The sequence below is a fragment of the Xenopus laevis genome, chromosome 5L (genome assembly GCF_017654675.1).
Source record: "Xenopus laevis strain J_2021 chromosome 5L, Xenopus_laevis_v10.1, whole genome shotgun sequence".
Taxonomy (NCBI): Eukaryota; Metazoa; Chordata; class Amphibia; order Anura; family Pipidae; genus Xenopus; species Xenopus laevis.
The window spans coordinates 136905257-136925497 of record NC_054379.1 but is presented as its reverse complement, the minus strand read 5'-3'; the positions used below and the strand labels follow the sequence as shown (position 1 = coordinate 136925497).

Sequence of the window (20241 nt, the reverse complement as noted above, 5' to 3'; positions counted from 1 at the left end):
GTCGACAAGTCTAACAATCGTTCGGTTTAGTTAAAAAATGACCTTTAAAATCATTTTAAGGGTGTTACGGAAGGGTAGCCAATGAGTCAGAGGGCAACTGTTTCATTCATGGCTAATGGTTATATTTCCCTTCTAAAAATGTAATTACGTCTTGCGCTGCTGAATGCCGCACACATTTACTGATCTTTTTCGCTATGGAACATCCAAGACCACACAGAAGAGGAAGCACCACTTGTTATAGCTGGCAGCAACATGAGCGCTTGCTAATGGCTTGTCTCAGCTGGCATTTAGAGACAATGCTCGTGGGAACCACAAATCTATACTGTGTGAGAATGGGCCATTTGTAATGTGTATGGGGCTCTGCAAAGACGATGGGCCCAGAGTAGATAGTGTAATGTGCAAAACAGGGAGTCATATTTATAATACATATTTATGGCTGTGTTATATTCTGGGTTTGGTGGGTGACTTTATCATATCAGCACTTCCCTGGCGTGGGCAGGATTCAGTAATGGATGATGCATTGGCTATTGTTTGAGTATAATAATGCTCTGTTATTTTGATGAAAGGCCCTTTCCACAAGTGCTGTATGATCTAAACTCTGACTAATCTCCAGCCATTCAGGCATGATTGGGTCCCAAAAGGCAATGCTCCCATGAAAGGACATTGATAACATAGATATTATCATATAGAGTCCATAACATGGCAGGCACAGCTCTATGTACATCAGACTTGAGCTTCTGCTGCTGTGGTGGGAAGGAAATTATAGTTCATCACATTTAGATTGTAACCTTTTTTGGGAAGGGTATTCTTTATCTTTTATTGGTTATTGATTTTTTAGTGTGTAAATGTTTAATGTTTACACCCATTTATTGTAGACGCTTCCAAATATGTTGGCGCTTTAAAAATAATTTTTTTTATTAATAATAATGAAAATAATTAGGGATGCTTTGAATCCAGAATCCAAATCCTAATTTGCATATGTGTTGCAAAAGAAAGAAGTAAAAAAAAAATCCCCTTCCCATCCCTAATTTGCATATCCAAATTAGGACTCAGATTCATATTCAGCAGAATCTTTCGTGAAAGATTCGGGGGTTTGGCTGAATCCAAAATAGTGGATTCGGTGCATCCCTAAAAATAATATAGGGCTCACTAACTAAAGAGAGCAAAGTGTAAAGTGAAAATGTCATTTTTTTGCATAAATCTATGCACCTAAATCTTCAAGGGCAGACGTTTTTGCCTGATATTTAATGGCATCCACTGTGCGGTATTTTCTGCTGGCCTAAGGCTGGTATTTAGGACAGGGTTCCCTTGAGTAGCAGTGCCCTGGATTTGCTATCACAGGTCCCAGATGCAAGCGCTACAGAAGAACCCCTGGGCAAATCCTGGAAAATGTAAAATCAGGAAAATGTGTGAAAGGCTATAAGCCCAGAAGTCAATATACAATATAAACTGTGTTAATGACAAAGCTTAAGTATTGAGGCATTCATTTGACATTATGGGGGGCATGTTCAAGGCCTCTCTGATTTTTAAAATTAAATTTAAAGATTTTTAAAATCAGTGTAAAATCAGGGAAAGTACCAATTGAAATACATCATAAATTGGTAGGACCACAAAAAACAAGTGCTAAATGCGGATGTGTGAAATTAAACTTTCACTACAGTTAAATTGCATACGAATTGGCACACATTTGCACTTGTACCCAGCATTAACAAATGACCTCATATCATGAACAATAACAAACTATCCAATGAATACAATTGCATCGAACTTGCTTAAATATATTGTATCAATAGAATATGGTATATCTAACCTGATGCAACACTTAAAGCTCAAGCAGACCAGGCTGTTTCTTGGCATGTGGATAAGAACAGGCCAAGAAGTTTGACCGCTTGGCGTTGATTCTGCATTGAAGTCACATACTCTAACATTTCATTGCCGAAATCTGCCCTGTGTGTCTTCACCTGAGCCAATACAGGATTTACTAAAGGGGCGAAGTGGCCATCGCTAGCGAAAATTTGCCAGAAATCCAGGTGAATTTGCGCTCAGCCAGATTTACTAGAGTTCGAGTTTTACAGAACATTTCCTCTTTCGTCAGAGTTTCCTTCAGCACCTTAACATTCAAACTGATAAGCTGAAGGTACATCCTCCTCAATCTTATGTCAGTGACATCATATCCTGTATGCCGAATATAAGTTCTAAAAAACGCTGACGTTTTTTCATATTTTAAAGCAGGATTGTCTTAAAAAAAAACTTGAAAATTTGTGTCTTTTTTACCAATTTGAGGGGCATGTCACATTTGTTTTAGGGTGGGCTCATGTCTACAGGACCTCTTCTGTCTTTATTATGGTTCCTTGGACATTTATAAAGACCAAAAGACAGTGGCGACTGACTGGACGCTAATAGTTACAAGTGACCACTCTTCACCGCAAAGCAATCCAGTTCTGAAAGTGGTAATACAGAAAATGCCTTATACGTTAAAACGTAACTTTTCTATCATTGACCGATAAAACACACTCATTGAAACACACACCCACTAACTAGGGTTGCCACCCGGCCGGTATTTTACCGGCCTAGCCTTTAAAACACCTGCCGGGGGCCGGTATTACAATGTAGCTGCCGGTAAATTTGTAATACCCTTCAAAAAGACCCCCTGCCCCCAATCCCCAGTAAACTTAGTTTTACTGACTTTGTCCCCCGTCTGAAAATCTTGGCGCCGTAGCCATGCCCCCTTTTGCGTCACGGTCCCGTCCCTTTTTGTTCCCGCCCCCCACCAGCCAATAAAACATTTGGGAAAAGGTGGCAACCCTACCACTTCGTAGTCGAAGTAGCCTGGTAGTGCTGGACATTTTCTTAAAAATAAATGTTTGTGCAAAAGGTGGATCGGTAGGGTCTCTGAGAGACATTACTTAACCAATTTAACCCTCCAAATACAAGGAGACATAATCTGCCCGCTCCCTCCCTTCAAAGCAGTTTCCCCGTGCTTCACCTGCCTATCTACGTCGGGACCTATGCCCGCTCTACGCGTTTCATCTATAACCTCGGTTTCGTCAGGGGCACACGTGATGAGTGTGTTTGATTTCTAAGTTTTAAATAGGTAAATTGAAAATCCCGGGTACTCGAGATCTCACAGTATATCGGCCGTGACCTTGCCCATTGTTAATTCCGTTTTTTGTCATTTCACATAGTGGACGATTGAAAACTCACAATGTGTTTCATTAAATACTGTCAAATACTGTATAACAGATGAGGGTATATTTAGTAGGAGGATTCAAAGCCCTCCGTTAATTTGATCTAAATGTGAGAGGCAACCTATTAGAGGAGTACTGTTATCGGTAAGATAGCGATCACGTGACATGTGATCCAATAGTCTGCCTACCTTTCACATTGACAGCAGCGCTTCATTCATTAACCCCTTATAGAAACAGACTAAACCTTCATTTAGCCCGTTAGGGGCTTTGCTGTTCAGCCAATAAATCCATTTGGCTTTGCACTCTAATAATTTCCTATCTATGTCACCAACTCTGGAAGAGGGATTAAAATGTTCTACCCCGAAAAATGTCATGACTCCTGTATCCCCATTGTGTATTTCATTTATATGGGTAGCTACGGTCATGTTGCGGTTATTTTATTTAAGACAGAGACATTTTGTGCATACTGCTACTAAAAAATGCCTTACCCTTTAAACAAAACAGGGATTGTTTGTCCATATATTGCAATATATTTAAGCTGGCCAACTACGTCAAAGTCATCCCATATCTGGCCAGTCCTACGCTTAATTTTCATCTGATTCATTAAGAATTCTATTGCTTCATTAAACATTTTACAAAGGGACTAAGTTTTACCTGCAACTTACTAGCTGCTTTCAAAGTAAAACTCCCAAACTTGGCTGCCCTTTTATTAGACACCAGTGGGATCACCTGACTCTAGTTGGGAAGGGTGGGAGCTGGTCACTGCTCCTGTATAACTATAACAAACAAGGGAAAGTTGTTGCAATGAGGCTGTGACCACAAAATGATGTATTTTGTGGTCACAGCCTCATTGCACCCCGGCCTAATGGTTTTAAAAATTAGTGGTGAGCACAACTTTCCCTTGTTTGTTATACTTAAAGCATTTGCACCAACGTCTCTAATAAAGACATATACAGTATAAGACCTATATGTACTTATGTGTAGGTCAATTTTCTAATTGACCTACACACAAGAGCACTAACATAAGTTCGCTATGAAATGCTCACACTAACGAATTAATGCTACTGAAACTTAGCCAGCATTCGGCTACAGGGACGCAACTTCGCTTTTTAGTGAATTAGCGAAGTGGTAACGAATTTACCCCTGGCGAAGTGGCATGAAGTGTGGCAGAGCATTTACTGGTGAAAATTTGCCCTTTTGGTGCAGAAACAACACAGAGCCGAGGGGAGTGCTCAGACTGTTTCTTAGTCTATGTTTACCCACAGGCCAAGAAATGACCTGGTCTGACCGTAGCCTAAGGCATATCGGGCTCTGTTTTTGTGTGGGGATCCTGTCTGTCACTGCTTCATGCTCATCGGACACGGCACCTTTTTAGAAGCAATAACTTTTTCATATGTACAGAAGTGGAAGTTAAAAAGTTCTGTGTACCATTTAGGCAAGGGCAAAGTGAACAGATCATCCACCTTCCTCGGCCTGCACTTTGTATGCAAGCGGAGGAAAGTGGTGCTGCTGTTATCCACTCCTTCACATAGCTCCATTGGCAGGCACGGCATTGGCCTGATGAACGTGAATGATCCTCACAGTGTGTCCTTGCCCTTGATCTAAATCTGCATCTTTATAAATATACACCCAGTCCCTTTCATGTCTACTTGTCTTTTGATTCTAATATTGGAAACAAGCTTTCCCGCACAAACATTCTGGGACCATGCACTTATGTTGTTAGCTGGTCATCAAACTAGGGCCCCTCATCCTAGGTGCTAGGGGTGCCATCCTCACAATATGGAAAATGCATTCATAGAACGTCTAGTTCCCAGTCTGGTTGCACTGTGGATTGATCTGTCACTTTTTATGTATTTTAATTTGAATATATAAATAATGATATATTTCTGCAGAAGGAAAGTTTTGGCACAACTTGCCATTGAATTGTTAATGCAAGGAAAGGAGGCAACTTGGGAATACCTAGTTTCACCCACACCTATGTGCAGAACACACCATCAGCATATTTTGGCCCCATATTATAACTTTCCAGCCAGCATTTTTATGCTTGGTTGAAATAAGATTCTTACCACTAACTGTCATACAATTTTTCAAAAACCCACCACTTTAGATCAGACAAGGACAGAAAAAGCATTCACTATTTGCCAGAAGCTGATGTCCATAATGTTTTCAAAAGCTTGCAATTTGCAGACATAACAGTCTGTGTCCTTCACTTTCTCCCTTATGAGATTCTTTCATAAAAATGTGAATATTAGATTTTTTTTCCCAAATAAAGATTTGTAGTTTTGCAATTAATTACTAATATAACCGTAAACAGTTTTCACCCTCTGTGATTAAAATGTCCTTGTGCATTTCCAGACCGGTTCCCAAAAGCAGATTAAGCCTGACAAGAATCGGATCAGGGAAGGGAGTGGAGGAAATGAAAAACTGGAAGACGCAGATCCCAGTGGTGACTGTGATGATGAAGATGGATGCCAAGGTTCTGGGGATTCTTCTACGCACACAGGTACTATGGCAGCCTGTTTTTATTGCTTTCAAAATGTCTCTTATTTTCTGGTGAGGGGGTCCACAAATAGTATAGGTATGGAGCCCGTTATCCAGAATGCTTGGGACCTGTGGTTTTCCAGATAAGGGATCTTTCTGTAATTTGGAACTTCATATCCTATTTTGAATTCGGCCGAACTCCTGAATCCTTCATGAAAGATTCTAATCTGATTTTAAGGATTCAGTTCTGCCAAGCACAAGATTCGGCCAAAGGACTGAATACCAAACTGAATCTTGGATTTGGTGCATTTCCCACCAATAGGGATTAATTACAGTATATCTTAGTTGAAATCAAGTCCAAGACACTGTTTTGTTTTTACAGATAAAAATAGGTTTTAAAAAGTTTTATTATAATTGAGTCTATGGGGGATGATCTTCCCGTAATTTAGAGCTTTCTGGATGACCGGTTTCTGCATAAGCGATCCTGTACCTGTATTACAAAACTAAACTGAATTGCTATAACCTGCCAAGATATTGAATGTTGACTAGGGGCACATTTACTAAGGGTCGAATATCGAGGGTTAATTAACCCTGGATATTCGACCATCGTAGTAAAATCCATCGAAGTCTAAGGATGTACCGCATTTACTTCGATTGAAAGACAAATCGATTTTAATCCATCGATCTAACGATTTTCCTTCGATCAGAAATTGCTTAGAAAGCTTATGGGGAAGGTCCCCATAGGCTAACACTGGTGCTCGGTAGGTTTTAAGTAGGTGAAGTAGGTAGTCGAAGTTTCTTTTAAAGAGACAGTACTTCGACTATCGAATGGTCGAATAGTCGAACGATTTTTAGTTCGAATCGTTCGATTCGTAGTCGAAGTAGCCTATTCAATGGTCAAAGTACCCAAAAAATAACTTTGAAATTCGAAGTTTTTTTACTTCGAATCCTTCACTCGAGCTAAGTAAATGTGCCCCCACGTGTCCGTTAGGTTGATAGGGGTTGCTGTAAGGGTAAGATTAAAAACCACCTAGTGGGGTGGAAAATGTAATCTCTGCAGTTACTGCTCTTAAAGGGATACTGTCATGGGAAAACATGTTTTTTCCAAAACGCATTAGTTAATAGTACTGCTCCAGCAGAATTCTGCACTGAAATCCATTTCTCAAAAGAGCAAACACATTTTGTTATATTCAATTTTGAAATTTGACATGGGGCAAGACATAATAGTGTCAGTTCCCCAGCTGCCCCAGTCATGTGACTTGTGCCTGCACTTTTAGGATAGAACTACTTTCTGCCAGGCTGTTATTTCTCCTACTTAATGTAACTGAATCAGTCTCAGTGGGACTTGGCTTTTACTATTGAGCGCTGTTCTTAGATCTTTTGTTAGGGAGCTGCTATCTCGTTACCTTCCCATTGTTCTGTTGTTATGCTGCTGGGGGGGTGTAGAAGGGAGGGGGTGATATCACTCCACTCCACTGAAGTTTAGTAGAGCAAAGGTCACATGACTGGGGGCAGCTGGGAAACTGACAATATGTCTAGCCCCATGTCAGATTTCAAAATTGAATATAACAAAATCTGTTTGCTCTTTTGAAAAATTGATTTCAGTGCAGAATTCTTTAATATATTGAACCAATATATACTTTATCAGCAAAATCCTGCTTCCAAAGCAGTGGCGGAACTACCGGGGGAGCAGGGAGTGCGAGCGGGCCAGGGCCCGCACCCCCTCAGGGCCCCCCCCGGCAGCGCCGCACGCCACTGAAATCCCCCTGGCAGCACAGCGCGCCACTAAAATTCGCCTGTATGGAGGGGGCGGGGCCCGGCTGCGCGTCACGCACCAGGGCCCGCCCCCCTCTAGGAACGCTACTGTTCCAAAGCAAAGCGTTTGCTTCTCTAAGTCATGTGTCCCATACAGTCCCATCTTATAGGATATCCAGCTTCACTGGCCACACCCAGCATATACCCCTTCCCATGATTTCCAGCTTTTTAATGGGTTTATCCTGTGTGCTTCTTATCTTTTTGGTGAGAGGACAATTATAGCTAAATAGAAGTACAAAGAATATAATGGAATCATGATACACCTAATGGAACACAACATGTCCCACCTAGGGGAAGGGGGAAAAGTACAAACTGGACTTTCATAGAAAATCTTAGCGGTATTTAAAATATTGACATGAGAGGATTATATTTTGGGTATTTAGTCCATAGGACATGCAATTAGATAGTTAAAGCACAAGTCATAGACTGGTAATTTTAACAGTGAAGAAGAAGAAAAATTGAATCTTCAGAAATACATTTACACTAAGCAGATGCTGGTAAGGAGTGAAAGGGTTAACTTATTTGGGAGGAGGGCTATGGATGCACAGCTTTAGAAAAATGGATTATGCCTATGGAAAATGGTACAATTGCTAACCAGACTAATGCTCAGCCTGGGGACATTTACTTTGTTTCTTTCCACCAGCCCAAAGAACCCATTATCAGTATTACATGTGATAAATGACTGTTTCAGTGGACTTTCCCTGGTTTGTATGATATGTGATACATGTTCAACAGCAGAGATTCCAATGCTTTGAAGCTGTAATTTATGTAGAACTGCAGGTGCCTTACATCTCCAGGCAAGAGCAGGGTGTAATGTGATCCATGGGGCGTATGATCTTCCCTCATATACTCAGTCCCCCAGATCTGAACTTCAAGATATGCACATTAGCCCTGTCACCTCTTTCTTTGTACCATTAATGGATGGGAAACTATCTGCTCGGATCAGCTTCTTCTCCACCTGCTTTTCTATGCAGGAGGAGAACCAGCCGATTCTAAGGAAGAATGGGTAAAATTCAGGGGCGTAACTACAGAGGAAGCAGACCCTGCGGCTGCAGGGGGGCCCAGGAGGTAAAGGGGGCCCCATGAGGCTCTCATTGATGAGCAATTTGAACATATATTGGTAAAACAGTACAAACACTGGATATGTTGGGGGCCCTAAAATTAATTTGCTGTGGGGCCCAGCAACATCTAGTTATGCCACTGGTAAAATTCCTGCAATCAGGCTCGGACTGGTGGGTGCAGGGCTGCCTTCCCAGGGGCTTACACAACTTCAAGGGCCAGTCCTACCCTGTCTGCAATTATTTAATTGTAAAGTGCATTAAAGAACCCGTTTAAAGGGGTGATTCATATTTAAATTAACGTTTACTATGTTATTCAATGTTTTATTCCTAGCAACTGTGCAGTTGGTCTTCATTATTTATTTCTTATAGTTTTTGCATTATTTGCCTTCCTCTTCTACATCTTTCCAGCATTTTAATGGCTGTTAAACCTATTGCTCTGTGAGCTTACAATTCTACTATTATTGACGTTATGCCTTATCTTTATATTCAGACCCTCTCCTATTTATCTTCGAATCTCTCATTCAAACCATTGCCAGGTTGCTAAGGTAAACACCCAAGCAACCAGATAGCTTGTGAAATTTCAAACTGGAGAGCTGCTAAATTACTAAAACCTACAAATACTAAAACACGAAAACCAATTGAAAATTGTCTCAGAATATCACTCTTGTTAGGGTTATCCATAAGAAGAAGGGTTGTCAGTTGCAGGATGATTGCATGCAAGAGAAGAAACGCAGACCAGGAGTCTTATTTGTTCTGTTCTACCATATTGGTGGACAGACCGTTTATTTATAGGTGGAGTACATACAGAATTAGTTTATGATTATGCTTTAAGGTGGGTTAGAGTGGTTTCCCACCATAACCAATTAGAGAAGAGTATTTAGGTTTAGAAATAACAAATATGACATGACCGTTCACCTAGTTCTGTCTCATGGGTTTAGCCCTTGATTGGGGTATGATTAACTAGGGGATGTTTGCTAATCATGATAAGCCTGATGGAAGTTTGGGGACTTTCTACTCATGTCATGCTGACCTAGAATATTATAGAATATTATTCAAGAAAGAGACTTAGCTTAAAGTGGTATACAGGCATATATTAGATATAGTATATATATATAGTATATATGTGACTACAATAAAGGCTACCTTATCACTCTCTACATCATACTAATAGTTAATTTAAAGGTGAACAACTGCTTTATAGTAACTACAGTCTTTCCTAACCCTGTGTTGCTGCAAAGTAAAATCTGTTAATCATGAGATCTATAGATATATATATATATATATATATATATATATATATATATATATATATATTTTTTTTTTTTTTTTTTTTTTTTTGCAACAGAGCATAATTGGAATCCACCTAGGGTTGCCACCTTTTTCAAAAGTTTTACCAGCCTGCGATCCAGGGAGGCCAGTGGTGATGTCACAGGGGTGGAGTAATGTCCTATTGGGTGGTGGATCAGGGGTGGGGTATGGGTGGATCAGGGGTGGGGTATGGGTGGATCAGGGGTGGGTATGGGCGGATAGGGGGCAAGGTATGGGCGGAGCAGGAGGAGGGTAGCTGCGTAGGAAGAACCGATGCTAGTGCTAAAAAGTGAGTAGCTCAGGGAGAAATCAGACAGAGGGGGAAATGCAAATTTACTGGCAATAACATTGCTGGCAAATTTGTAATACCAACACAGGTGAATTACTGGCAGTGTGGCAACCCTAAAACACACCCGGTGTTCAGATCCAGAGAATTACACCAGGCTGGGATAATGACTACTTTGTGGCACTATAGCCCTTGGCATGCTGTAAAGCTCACCAAACATAAGCCAGTATACAGGCTATCCAGTTGATTGATTCAAGGGCTTAGCAGAATGCAATTGCTCCTTATGAGGCTTGCCTGGCTATATACACCTATTTGGAACAATGACAAAACCTATGCAGAGATGCTGCTATTAACCATTGTCACTATCCAATATAATACTGTATATGGAGGGGCATCTTGGGTTTCCTTTTGACTAATCCCCAGGCATGTGGGTACATATCCCTAGATCCTGGATTAGATGACACCTCTCCCAACCCATGGCTCACTATTTTGTATGCGCTCGGGTCAGCCTGGTCTCCGCTTCCAATGAGATGTTTCACAATCTGTCTCCCCAATTTTGACAATCACATGCCATTCTGTGAAGTTTGCAGCAAAGATGTGACCACAAAGAAGGGAATGTGAAGAGTACGCCGGCGGTTTGCCCTGAACTTGGGCGTTTCATCCACAAACACAGTGAAGGATGTGTGTGTACACTGGGAGGGATCTGTGAATAATTTCCTTGTCTGTTCCAAGTCATGCCCTTGTTCATTCATTTCTATGATACAAAGACAAAGCTCCTCTTGTTTCCTTTCTATTGTTCTTTTATGTAACTACAGGCCCCCTCATTCTGGCCAAGGACCATCCCTTTCTTCTGAGAGAATTAGTCCCGATCTATTTGACATGCTTGTCAGGTCACGCTCTCCATCCCACAAGTTGGCTTTGTTATAGACGTTTACACATTCTCTGACCAAAGACTTTTATTCTAAACACAATTTATACCAAAACAGAATCTGTCACGGCTCAAGTAAAATCATAAATCTTACGGAAAGACATTTCAATTTTGTGCGGCAGTAGGCTCACTGGGGCTCATTTACAAATAGCACATATTTGCACTATTTTCAAACACAGTGCCTTTTTTTGACACATTTTATGTTCGAGATTTGTGCTTTGTGTTCTCACTGACACTGCCAAAGCATTTGCACAAAGGAGGCTGCATAGTGTCACTTTATTTTTAGCTTTGTTTCAGTTAAAAGGTGTGGGAGCAAATACACAGAACCACAAGCAAGAGTTGCACTAAAATATGGCATGTTGGGCAAAGCACTGCATGGAAATCTTTGTTATGGTCCCCCATTAAAGGGGTCGTTCACCTTCAAACAACTAGTTGTTTTCAGATAGATCATCAGAAATAATATTTTTTTCCAATTACTTTCCTTTTTACTTTATTACTTTCCTATTTTCTATGTGTCACCGTTTTTCTAATATTGAAGTGTAAAGTGTCATTTTTCACCTTCTAAAGCAGCTCTGGGAGTAGGGGGTCGCTGACCCTGTAAACTGTTCTAAATGGATACATTTAGTTGATACATTTCTTATCTTTGTCCCTGCTGAGCAGAATCTCTGGGTTTCATTACAGGCAGCTGTTAAAATTGATACAATAGTTGCTAATACTCCAAAGATGCTGCTGAGATATGTATCAACTAAATGTTGCAAAATTTTAACAGTTTTGAGTCTGCACCTGAATTATTGAGCTGCAAGACTCAAACACCAGAGACAGGGACATTTAGATTTTGGAAAAAATTTAAAAAATAAATAATGGAAAATAATTGTGGGGAACAATCTGAAAACAACTGAACTTAAAAAAGTGTTTGGAAGGTGAACAACCTCTTTAAAATCATTGCCGATCTGTATTAGTAAAGTGACCTCAACAGATTTTTTAAGAATTTATATCTGTGCATATAACCAAAGAGACATTAGAAGGCATATTGTCCCAGCCATGGTAATGTCTATGATCCAGTCTTATCCCACAAGAGGACTTTTTATAATGCTGGATATACTAATGGATATGCAGGCATGTAAGCAACGATGGTATGGAGTAAGAGTAAACGCAGTAGGTGAAGCTTGGAGAAAACATATGTATTTGACAAGGTTCCTACCATAGCCTAGACATTTGGGGAGGCTTAGGGTAGGCCTTAACAACGTTTTGGATGTTCTAAAGAAAACGGAAGTGAAGGAGAAATTGCAGGTAAGAACTACATTTATCCGACTGTTGGATGAAAACGAAGCGCTGCGTTTAGAACATCCGTCACGTCGCATGCGTTTAGTCAGCTTCAATCGCGTCGTCAAGTCCTACCCTAACACAAGGTGAATAGTTTTATCATTTAGCATGAGGCTTTTACACCTGGTTGCATGAAGTGAAACAATTTCACTTATATTTAGGGCTAACCTAAGTCTATACTGTATAATGTTTAAATTCAGGGCTAAACTCAGGTTAAAATATTTATATCCAGGGCTAATGTCAGGGTATGGTGTTTATATTCACCTCTAACCCCAACCAATGAGACACTGGAAGGTCTATTTTGGGGCCTACTAGACAGATCTTGTAGAGAAGCTGGAGGTAATATATGCAGGCTATATGGAATACAAATAATTATTTGGAGAAAGAATAGGCAAGGTATGTTTTGGTTAAAGGACTGAAAACCAAAACACATTTAAAGGGGCAGTTCACCCAACTTCTAATATGTTACAGAATGGTCAATTCTTAGCAACTTTTCAATTGGTCTTCATATTTTATTTTGTATATTTTTTGAACAATTTACTTTCTTCTTCTGACTCTTTCCAGCTCTCAAATGGGGGTCACTGACCCTGCAGCAAAAATACTATTGTTATGGTTACTTTTTATTACTTAGCATTCTATGCAGGCCCTCTCCTATTCTCATTCAAACTACTGCCTGATTAATAGGGCAATTTAGACCCTAGCAACCAGATAATGGAAATTCCAAACTGAACAGGAAACTAAATCATTAAAAAATTACAAATAATAAAAAATCAAGAGAGTGATATACTGAGATAATATGTGTTTTTTTTAATTATTTAGCTTTTTATTCAGCAGCTCTTCAGTTTGCAGTTTCATCAATCTGGTTGCTAGGATCCAAACTGCAATAGCAACTATGCACTGATTTGAATAAGAGACTGGAAAATGAATAGGAGAGGGTCTGAATAGAAATAGAAGAAGGCAAATAATTAATAATTATTAAAACTATAAAAAATAAATGATGAAGACCAATTGAAAAGTTGCTTAGATTTTTTATTTTTATAACAAATAAAGGTGAACTACCACTGCCATCAGCAGAGGAATATATACCCAGATATGGCCTTTTATATGCATGCCACTATTTATATCTGATCCCAGTCTAATTCACAACTTAAGCACCCAATCACTGGCCATTTGGTTACCAACTAGATCCATTGTAGGCAAGTCACCAATCTCAGCGATAGAAAATAATAACAATTCTAAATAGACTTTGTTTTCAGCCTTGGAAAAGATACAGAGGTGAGGTTTGTGGCGAGAGTGGGTTTAGATAGGGGTGTGTAAAAGAAACGGATCCGCACACACACCGAATAGTGCAGTCGGGGATTATCCCCTTTTATTCAGCCACCAAACATGATGTTTGGTGGCTGAATAAAAGGGGATAATCCCCGACTGCACTATTCGGTGTGTGTGCGGATCCGTTTCTTTTACACATTGGTTGCTAAGGGACCCGGCCGGGTCAACGGAAGGAACGCACCACCAGCTTGCAGGATTGGTGAACTACAGGTGTGCGGTAGGATAATTACATTGTAATCAAGTTTAGATAGGGGTGCCCATAGTGGAGTTCTTTCACAAAAACGGGTTCATACTTTGTCTTGCCTGGGGCCCCATTATTATAATCAAATATTCAGAGCTCTAGATATTACTGAGCTACAAGCCCAAGAAATTGAACTTTACTTTCTGCCAATAAACATGTTGGCCAGTCCTGTATAAAGAGTTTTTTATTCACAGTATCCGTTGCTGAATCTATGCTCAGTGCCGCAGTGCTGTCTACATTGACTTCTCTGTTGCTTTCAAAACCGAACATTTTTGCACTATGCGCATTAAAGGGAGACAAATTATGTAAAAAAACAAGAATATGCCAGTGCATTCAATTTAAATGCATTTTTAGTATGATATTGCTAGTGTTATTCTGAGACAATTTGCTGTTGGTTTTTCATTTTATATTATTTGTCGTTTTTGAGTTATTTAGCTTTTTATTCACCAGCTCTCCAGTTTGCAGTTTTAGCAATCTGGTAGCTAGGGTCCGAATTACCCTAGCAGAAATAGAAAGATGAGTAATAAAAAGTAGCAATAACAATACATTTGTGACAACAGAGCATTTGTATTTTAGATGTAGTCAGTGACCCCCATTTGAAAGCTGGAAAGAGTCAGAAGAAGAAGGCAAATAATTCAAAAACTAGCGGCTCCCAGTACACTGTACTGTAGGACAAGAACCAATCAGCAGCTAGACTGACCTGATAGGGAACTGAAGCCTGTCTTTGCTTGCGTGACTGCAGGGCTGTGATTGGCTGTCCCCCTACTATTGTGCTTCTGGCAGGGACCCCTTAGGTCACGCCCACCACTCATTTGATACAGGGACCAGTGAACATCTATAGGGAGCTCCAATAAAGGGGACAATTTTAAAGATAATATTAATTTTTAGCACAACGTGAAACCATTACCATATAGTATACACAATTGCCTACAAAATTAGGGGGGGGGGGTTAATTTATCCTAAATGTCTCCTTTAATGGCTAATATCCTTGCAGCACCCAACATAAATTAGGGTGGCAAGTTGTATATAGTTGTATATAAGTCTCCTGTGTATACAATGTGCTCTGTACATCCTGAGTAAACACATCAGCCAGCAATCGATAGAAGGCTCCGGGAGAGCTGAGGATATAATGCAATAATTCCCCATCACTGCAGGTGTGGAAACAATAAATAGCTCAGATAGCTGATCAATAGAATTACAGTGATAGATGAGAGCTTAATAAGATAACGTTCATTAGCCGGCTCTCTGAGCACTCTACCAGCAGCAGCAGCCAGGCCCTTGATGCAGAGAAGGTCCACAGTCTGGTGTCACTTTCATTAGGCGGCTGTCATCACTATCGTCTCGCTGAGCCAAATGCTCGACTCATTGTTGGCTGATGGAGAGTAAATGTCTCTTTCTTTTCTGCCATTATTCAGCAGTGCAGGAGAGCCAGTAACGGGCTACTTGATTTTCCTATACAGGTATGGGATCTGTTATCCAGAAAGCTCTGAATTACAAAAAAAATCTGTCTCTCATAGACTCCATTTTATCCAAATGATCCAAATTTTAAAAAATTATTTCCTTTTTCTCTGTAATAAAAAACAGTAGCATGTACTTGATCCAAACTAAGATATAATTAATCCTTATTGGAAGCAACACCCGCCTATTAGGATTATTTAATACATGATTTTCTAACAGACTTAAGGTATGAAGATCCAAATTATGAATAGATCCGTTAATCAGAAAACCACAGGTCCTGAGCATTCTGGATAACAGGTGTACCTGGTAAATGATCCTGATCTTTGTAGCGCATGCTTACCTAAATTAAAGTCATCCATGCATAGAAAAGAAACAATTGCAGCCCCCCCATGTTCAAGAGAAAATAACCCCCAAAATTAAATTGAGCTTCATGCTAAGCAACTTTCAATAGTGTTTTCAATACTTATTTGTAAATGTAGCATCTGTGCATCTTTCTGTCTTCTGCCCTGATGTGACTCTTGAAACAATGTAGAAGTCAGAAGCCAACTGATTAACAGACGTGTGTGCTGATTTATGCTGCATTGTATCAAGAGACAGCAACAGTGCAGGAAAGCATAGACTGTTCTCTATTACATTTACAATTGTGCCACATGTGATTAGCGCCGGCGTCTTTTCATCCAAGCCGGCGCTACTCACACGTGGCGGTTCGTGCCTCACGAGGAAACTTCGATCGTCTTCGGAAAACGAATCGCCACGTGTGATTAGCACCGGCGTTTTTTCATTTAAGCCGGCGCAGGAATAGGGAAGGTGTTTGGGGAGATTGGTCGCTGCAAAAATGAGGCGATTAGTCGCCAGGTGACCAAATCTCCCCAAAATGTCCTGTGTGAACTAACCCTAACTCTGAAACCAATAAAATAGGCAAACATTTAAAAATGCATTTAAAATGTGCTCTGCCTATTTTTTATAAATTTCACAATTGCTCCAAATGATGCAATGCTTATGCTTTTTCTAATACTGATCTTTTTTTTACCATTTATGCCCCCTCTTGCCCTCTAGGCCACGTCTCTTTCTGCCCATTAGTAACTTGCAGCCAGACCGTTGAAGAACAATTTATATTTAACGAGTTATATGAAAAGCAAAAAACTGTGTATAACTTCTAAGCCCCCATCCGACCCCCATCTCAAAACAAATGCTCTGTAAGGCTGCAGTTTTTTTTTATTATTGCTATTTTTATTACTCATCTTTCTATTCAGTCCCTCTCCTATTCATATTCCAGTCTCTTATTCAGATCAATGCATGGTTGCGAGGGTAATATGGACCCTAGCAACCAGATTACTGAAATTGCAAACTGGGGAGCTGCTGAATAATAAGCTAAATAACTCAAAACCCATGAATAATAAAAAATGAAAAACAATTGGAAATTGTCTCGGAATATCACTCTCTGCATCACACTAAGGGCAGAGACCCACGCTCAGATTCGGAGAGATTAGTCTTCAGGGAGAATAAACTGCCTCCCGCCGGCTAGAATGTAAATTGCCGGCGTGATGGCAATCGATGCGATTCGTTTTCCGAAGTTGCCTCACGAGGAAACTTCGGGCAACTTCGGAATCGCTCCGAGTGCCATCCTGCCGGCGATTTAGATTCTAGCTGGCAGGAGGCAGTGCGGGGAGATTAGTCGCCCCGAAGAAGAGGCTATTTATCACCAGGCGACTAAATCTCCCTGAATCTTAGCATGTGCCCTTATCCTAAAAGTTCATTTAAAAGTGAACAACCCCTTTAAAAGACAGTAATATTTAGGTTGTATTGTGGCCTTTGTATTATGAATTCTGCTCTCATTAGTTGGCGGTGTACAGTCACTTGCATTGATATCTATCTGTCCATGTCTGTGTTTAAGATAAATACACAGGCAACGTGCCATTCACCCATTGCATCATTGTGCTTTAGGGGCTCTTGGCCAGGATTCATGGACAGACAACACGTTATTTAATCAGGAACCAAAAAAACCAAGTGTAGCTGTTTAAAAGAGTAACTAAACCCTAAATATGAATATGAATCCTACAACTAACCTTATCTTAGTCACATCCGACTTGACGCCAGCGTTCTGTCACACTACTTCAGATGGGATCTAAATCGCCCATGTAGTTGTACCCTAAGAGTCATGATCCAAGCCTACAGAGTCAAGCAAAGGAGCTCACCATGTTGGATTTTGTTTTGGATTTTTACTTTGTGTCAGTGACACTGCACATGCTCAGTGTGTGCTCAGCAGTTGTTGAGAAGCTATGCTTAGGGGTTGTAAATCATTATACAGAAAATGAGGTCTGTCTGTCATATAAGCTGATGCTACAGGGCTGATTATTACATTGTTATGCTAAATGTACTGCTTTCTGAGCTGTATGTAATCGGCCTTGTGACATTTATATTGTATGTATACATTATATTGTGAGTCGGTCCCTAAGCTCAGATAAGTGAGAGCAGCACAGCACAGAGCATGTGTGGGGAATCAGCAGAAAAGAAATGGGGGCTACTGGGGCATCTTCACAGATCTTCCCTGCGAAAGGGCTGTGGGTAACATTGGACTGGTACAGAACACCAAAAAAATAATGTGTAGCATGTCTACCCTACTTTTTTTAAGTTTCAGTTCTCCCTTAAAAGGAAGGGGGTTGTACAAAAGTCCATATGTAAATGGTGTATGGCAGTTGTGAACCAGAGACCCAAACAAGGGTGCCCTCCTGGGATGGGTGCAGCTAGGGAGCCTGCAGGAAAACCCAGAAAATAATATTACTGGTGCACAAGTTCAGCCTGAGTATATCTGGGTAAATATTACAAAGAAATGAGGTGTTCATAGTAAATGTATAGGACATGCCAAGGACATGATTATACATGAATCATGTACTGCATATTGGTATATTAAATGTTATGATGCATTTAAAATAATTTATCCCCTTAAAAAGATAAGTAAGATTTAGTGTGTAGCTGAGCAGTAAAATCATCTTCTCTTAACCTTTACTTAGGAACTCTATCAAGACAAGCTGGGAAGCTTTTAAGCCTCAGCTAAGCAAGGTATACCTATGATCCTGAACACTTACAGTAAAACTGGCTGAATGGCATCGCTAAGCAATATCAGGCTACAAACCATGTATGAAACAAGGATAGAAAGGAAAGGAAGGCTCTTCACTAAATATTGGAACATTGGTGGGATTTGCTTCCATTCAGCTGCAAGAGCATTAGTGAGGTCGGTCACTCACGTTAGGGTTAATGCCTGTTTTGGAGTCGACGTTCTAGTTCTTCCCACTAGTTTTTGATCTGTGGTTGTGGCTTAAAGGAACAGTTCAGTGTAAAAATTAAAACTAGGTAAATAGATAGTCTGTGAAAAATAAAAAAATGCTTCTAATATATTTAGTTAGCCAAAAATGTAATGTATAAAAGCTGACGTGACTGGGTGTCTAACATAATAGCCAGAACACTACTACTACTTCCTGCTTTTCAGCTCCATGAGTTAGTCAGTGACTTTAAGGGAGGCCACATGGGACATAACTGTTCAGTGAGTTTGCAATTGATCCTCAGCATTCAGCTCAAAACTTATGACCCATGTGGCCCCCTCTGAAGTCACTTATTGGTTACTGCCTGGTAACCAATCAGTGGAAAACAAGAGAGCTGAAAAGCAGGAAGAAGTGTTCTGGCTATTATGTTATATATCCGCTCACTTCAGGCTTTATCAGAAACATTTTTTATTTTTCACAGCCTATCTATTTACCCAGTTTTTATTTTTATACTGAACAATTCCTTTAAATAGCCAATTCTAACATTCAGAACTTTTGTCCACATACTGTACTTTTGGCCATATAGTATATATCGTTGTAACGCACAGTTTTTCTCCCTGCCTGTAATATAAACGTATGTAAGAAATGTTCAGAGCTGTGCCCACAGTTAGCACTATTTATAAGCAGCTAGAGCAAATATGGCTCACATGCTTAGCAAATACTCACGATGCTTAGATACACTTGTATTAATGGCTACACTAGCTAAAGAGTCAAACATTCTTTTATATAACTGTTGGAATAAAAGATACAGTGTATGTTTTAATTGCCGATATCCAACCTGCAGGATTCATCAGTCGTTAAATGACAATGTCTCCCCGCAGCCCAGGCATCCCTGCTGATCTTTATTATCATGCAGTCTCTCTCTCTTCTAGAATTTAGAGTCAAGGCAGCTCACAGAATGAGCTATCGGAAACCAATATTATTGAAGGGCTAATGGCTTGCCTTTCTGTGTGCCTTTGCCTGACCAGTGTCTCCCTCCACTGAAACTAACCTAGCCTCAAAGATTCCTAGATGAATTTTAATTTCTGCTCTTGTTTCTTATACAATTTTTCTTTTGTGTTGCTGAATGTTACAGAGGCTTTATAGTTTTTTGAAAGCTGGATTGTTTTAAGATAGGGACCTTTGATGAGCACTATCCTCTCTCTGAATATTAACACGAGCCCATAGTCCAATCAAGCCCCATGTCAATAACTGTCAGCTGTGATAGAGCTGCTGTTCTGGTTGGCTGACTGTCGACAGCGGTGTGCAGAGCTGACGATGTGTACGGAATATTTGCAAAACTAAAGCCAATTAGGCGCTGGCATTGACAAATGCATTGCATGACAAAGAGACATTTGGCTTCCCTGTGATCACATAGGAAAACTCCAGATTCTCTGTCTATGCCAAAATGATTTAACTCATTGCAGATAAAACCGACTCACTAACTCGATTATTCTCCGATTATCTTTTAAGTGTACTTGGATATTTATACTGGTGGCTTTCCTGTGCCGACAGCTCTTGTTC

The 20241-nt window shown here is 40.2% G+C and overlaps 1 protein-coding gene across 2 annotated transcripts in view; it reads left to right on the top strand.

The window, feature by feature from the left end:
* gpc5.L (glypican 5 L homeolog) overlaps positions 1 to 20241 on the top strand; it is a 102755-nt gene that overhangs the window by 73662 nt on the left and 8852 nt on the right. For both annotated transcript variants that reach the window (XM_018263913.2, XM_018263914.2), the window contains one exon: positions 5544 to 5691. In XM_018263913.2, the coding sequence (XP_018119402.1) occupies positions 5544 to 5691 (148 nt within the window). The remainder of the gene's footprint in view (positions 1 to 5543; positions 5692 to 20241) is intronic.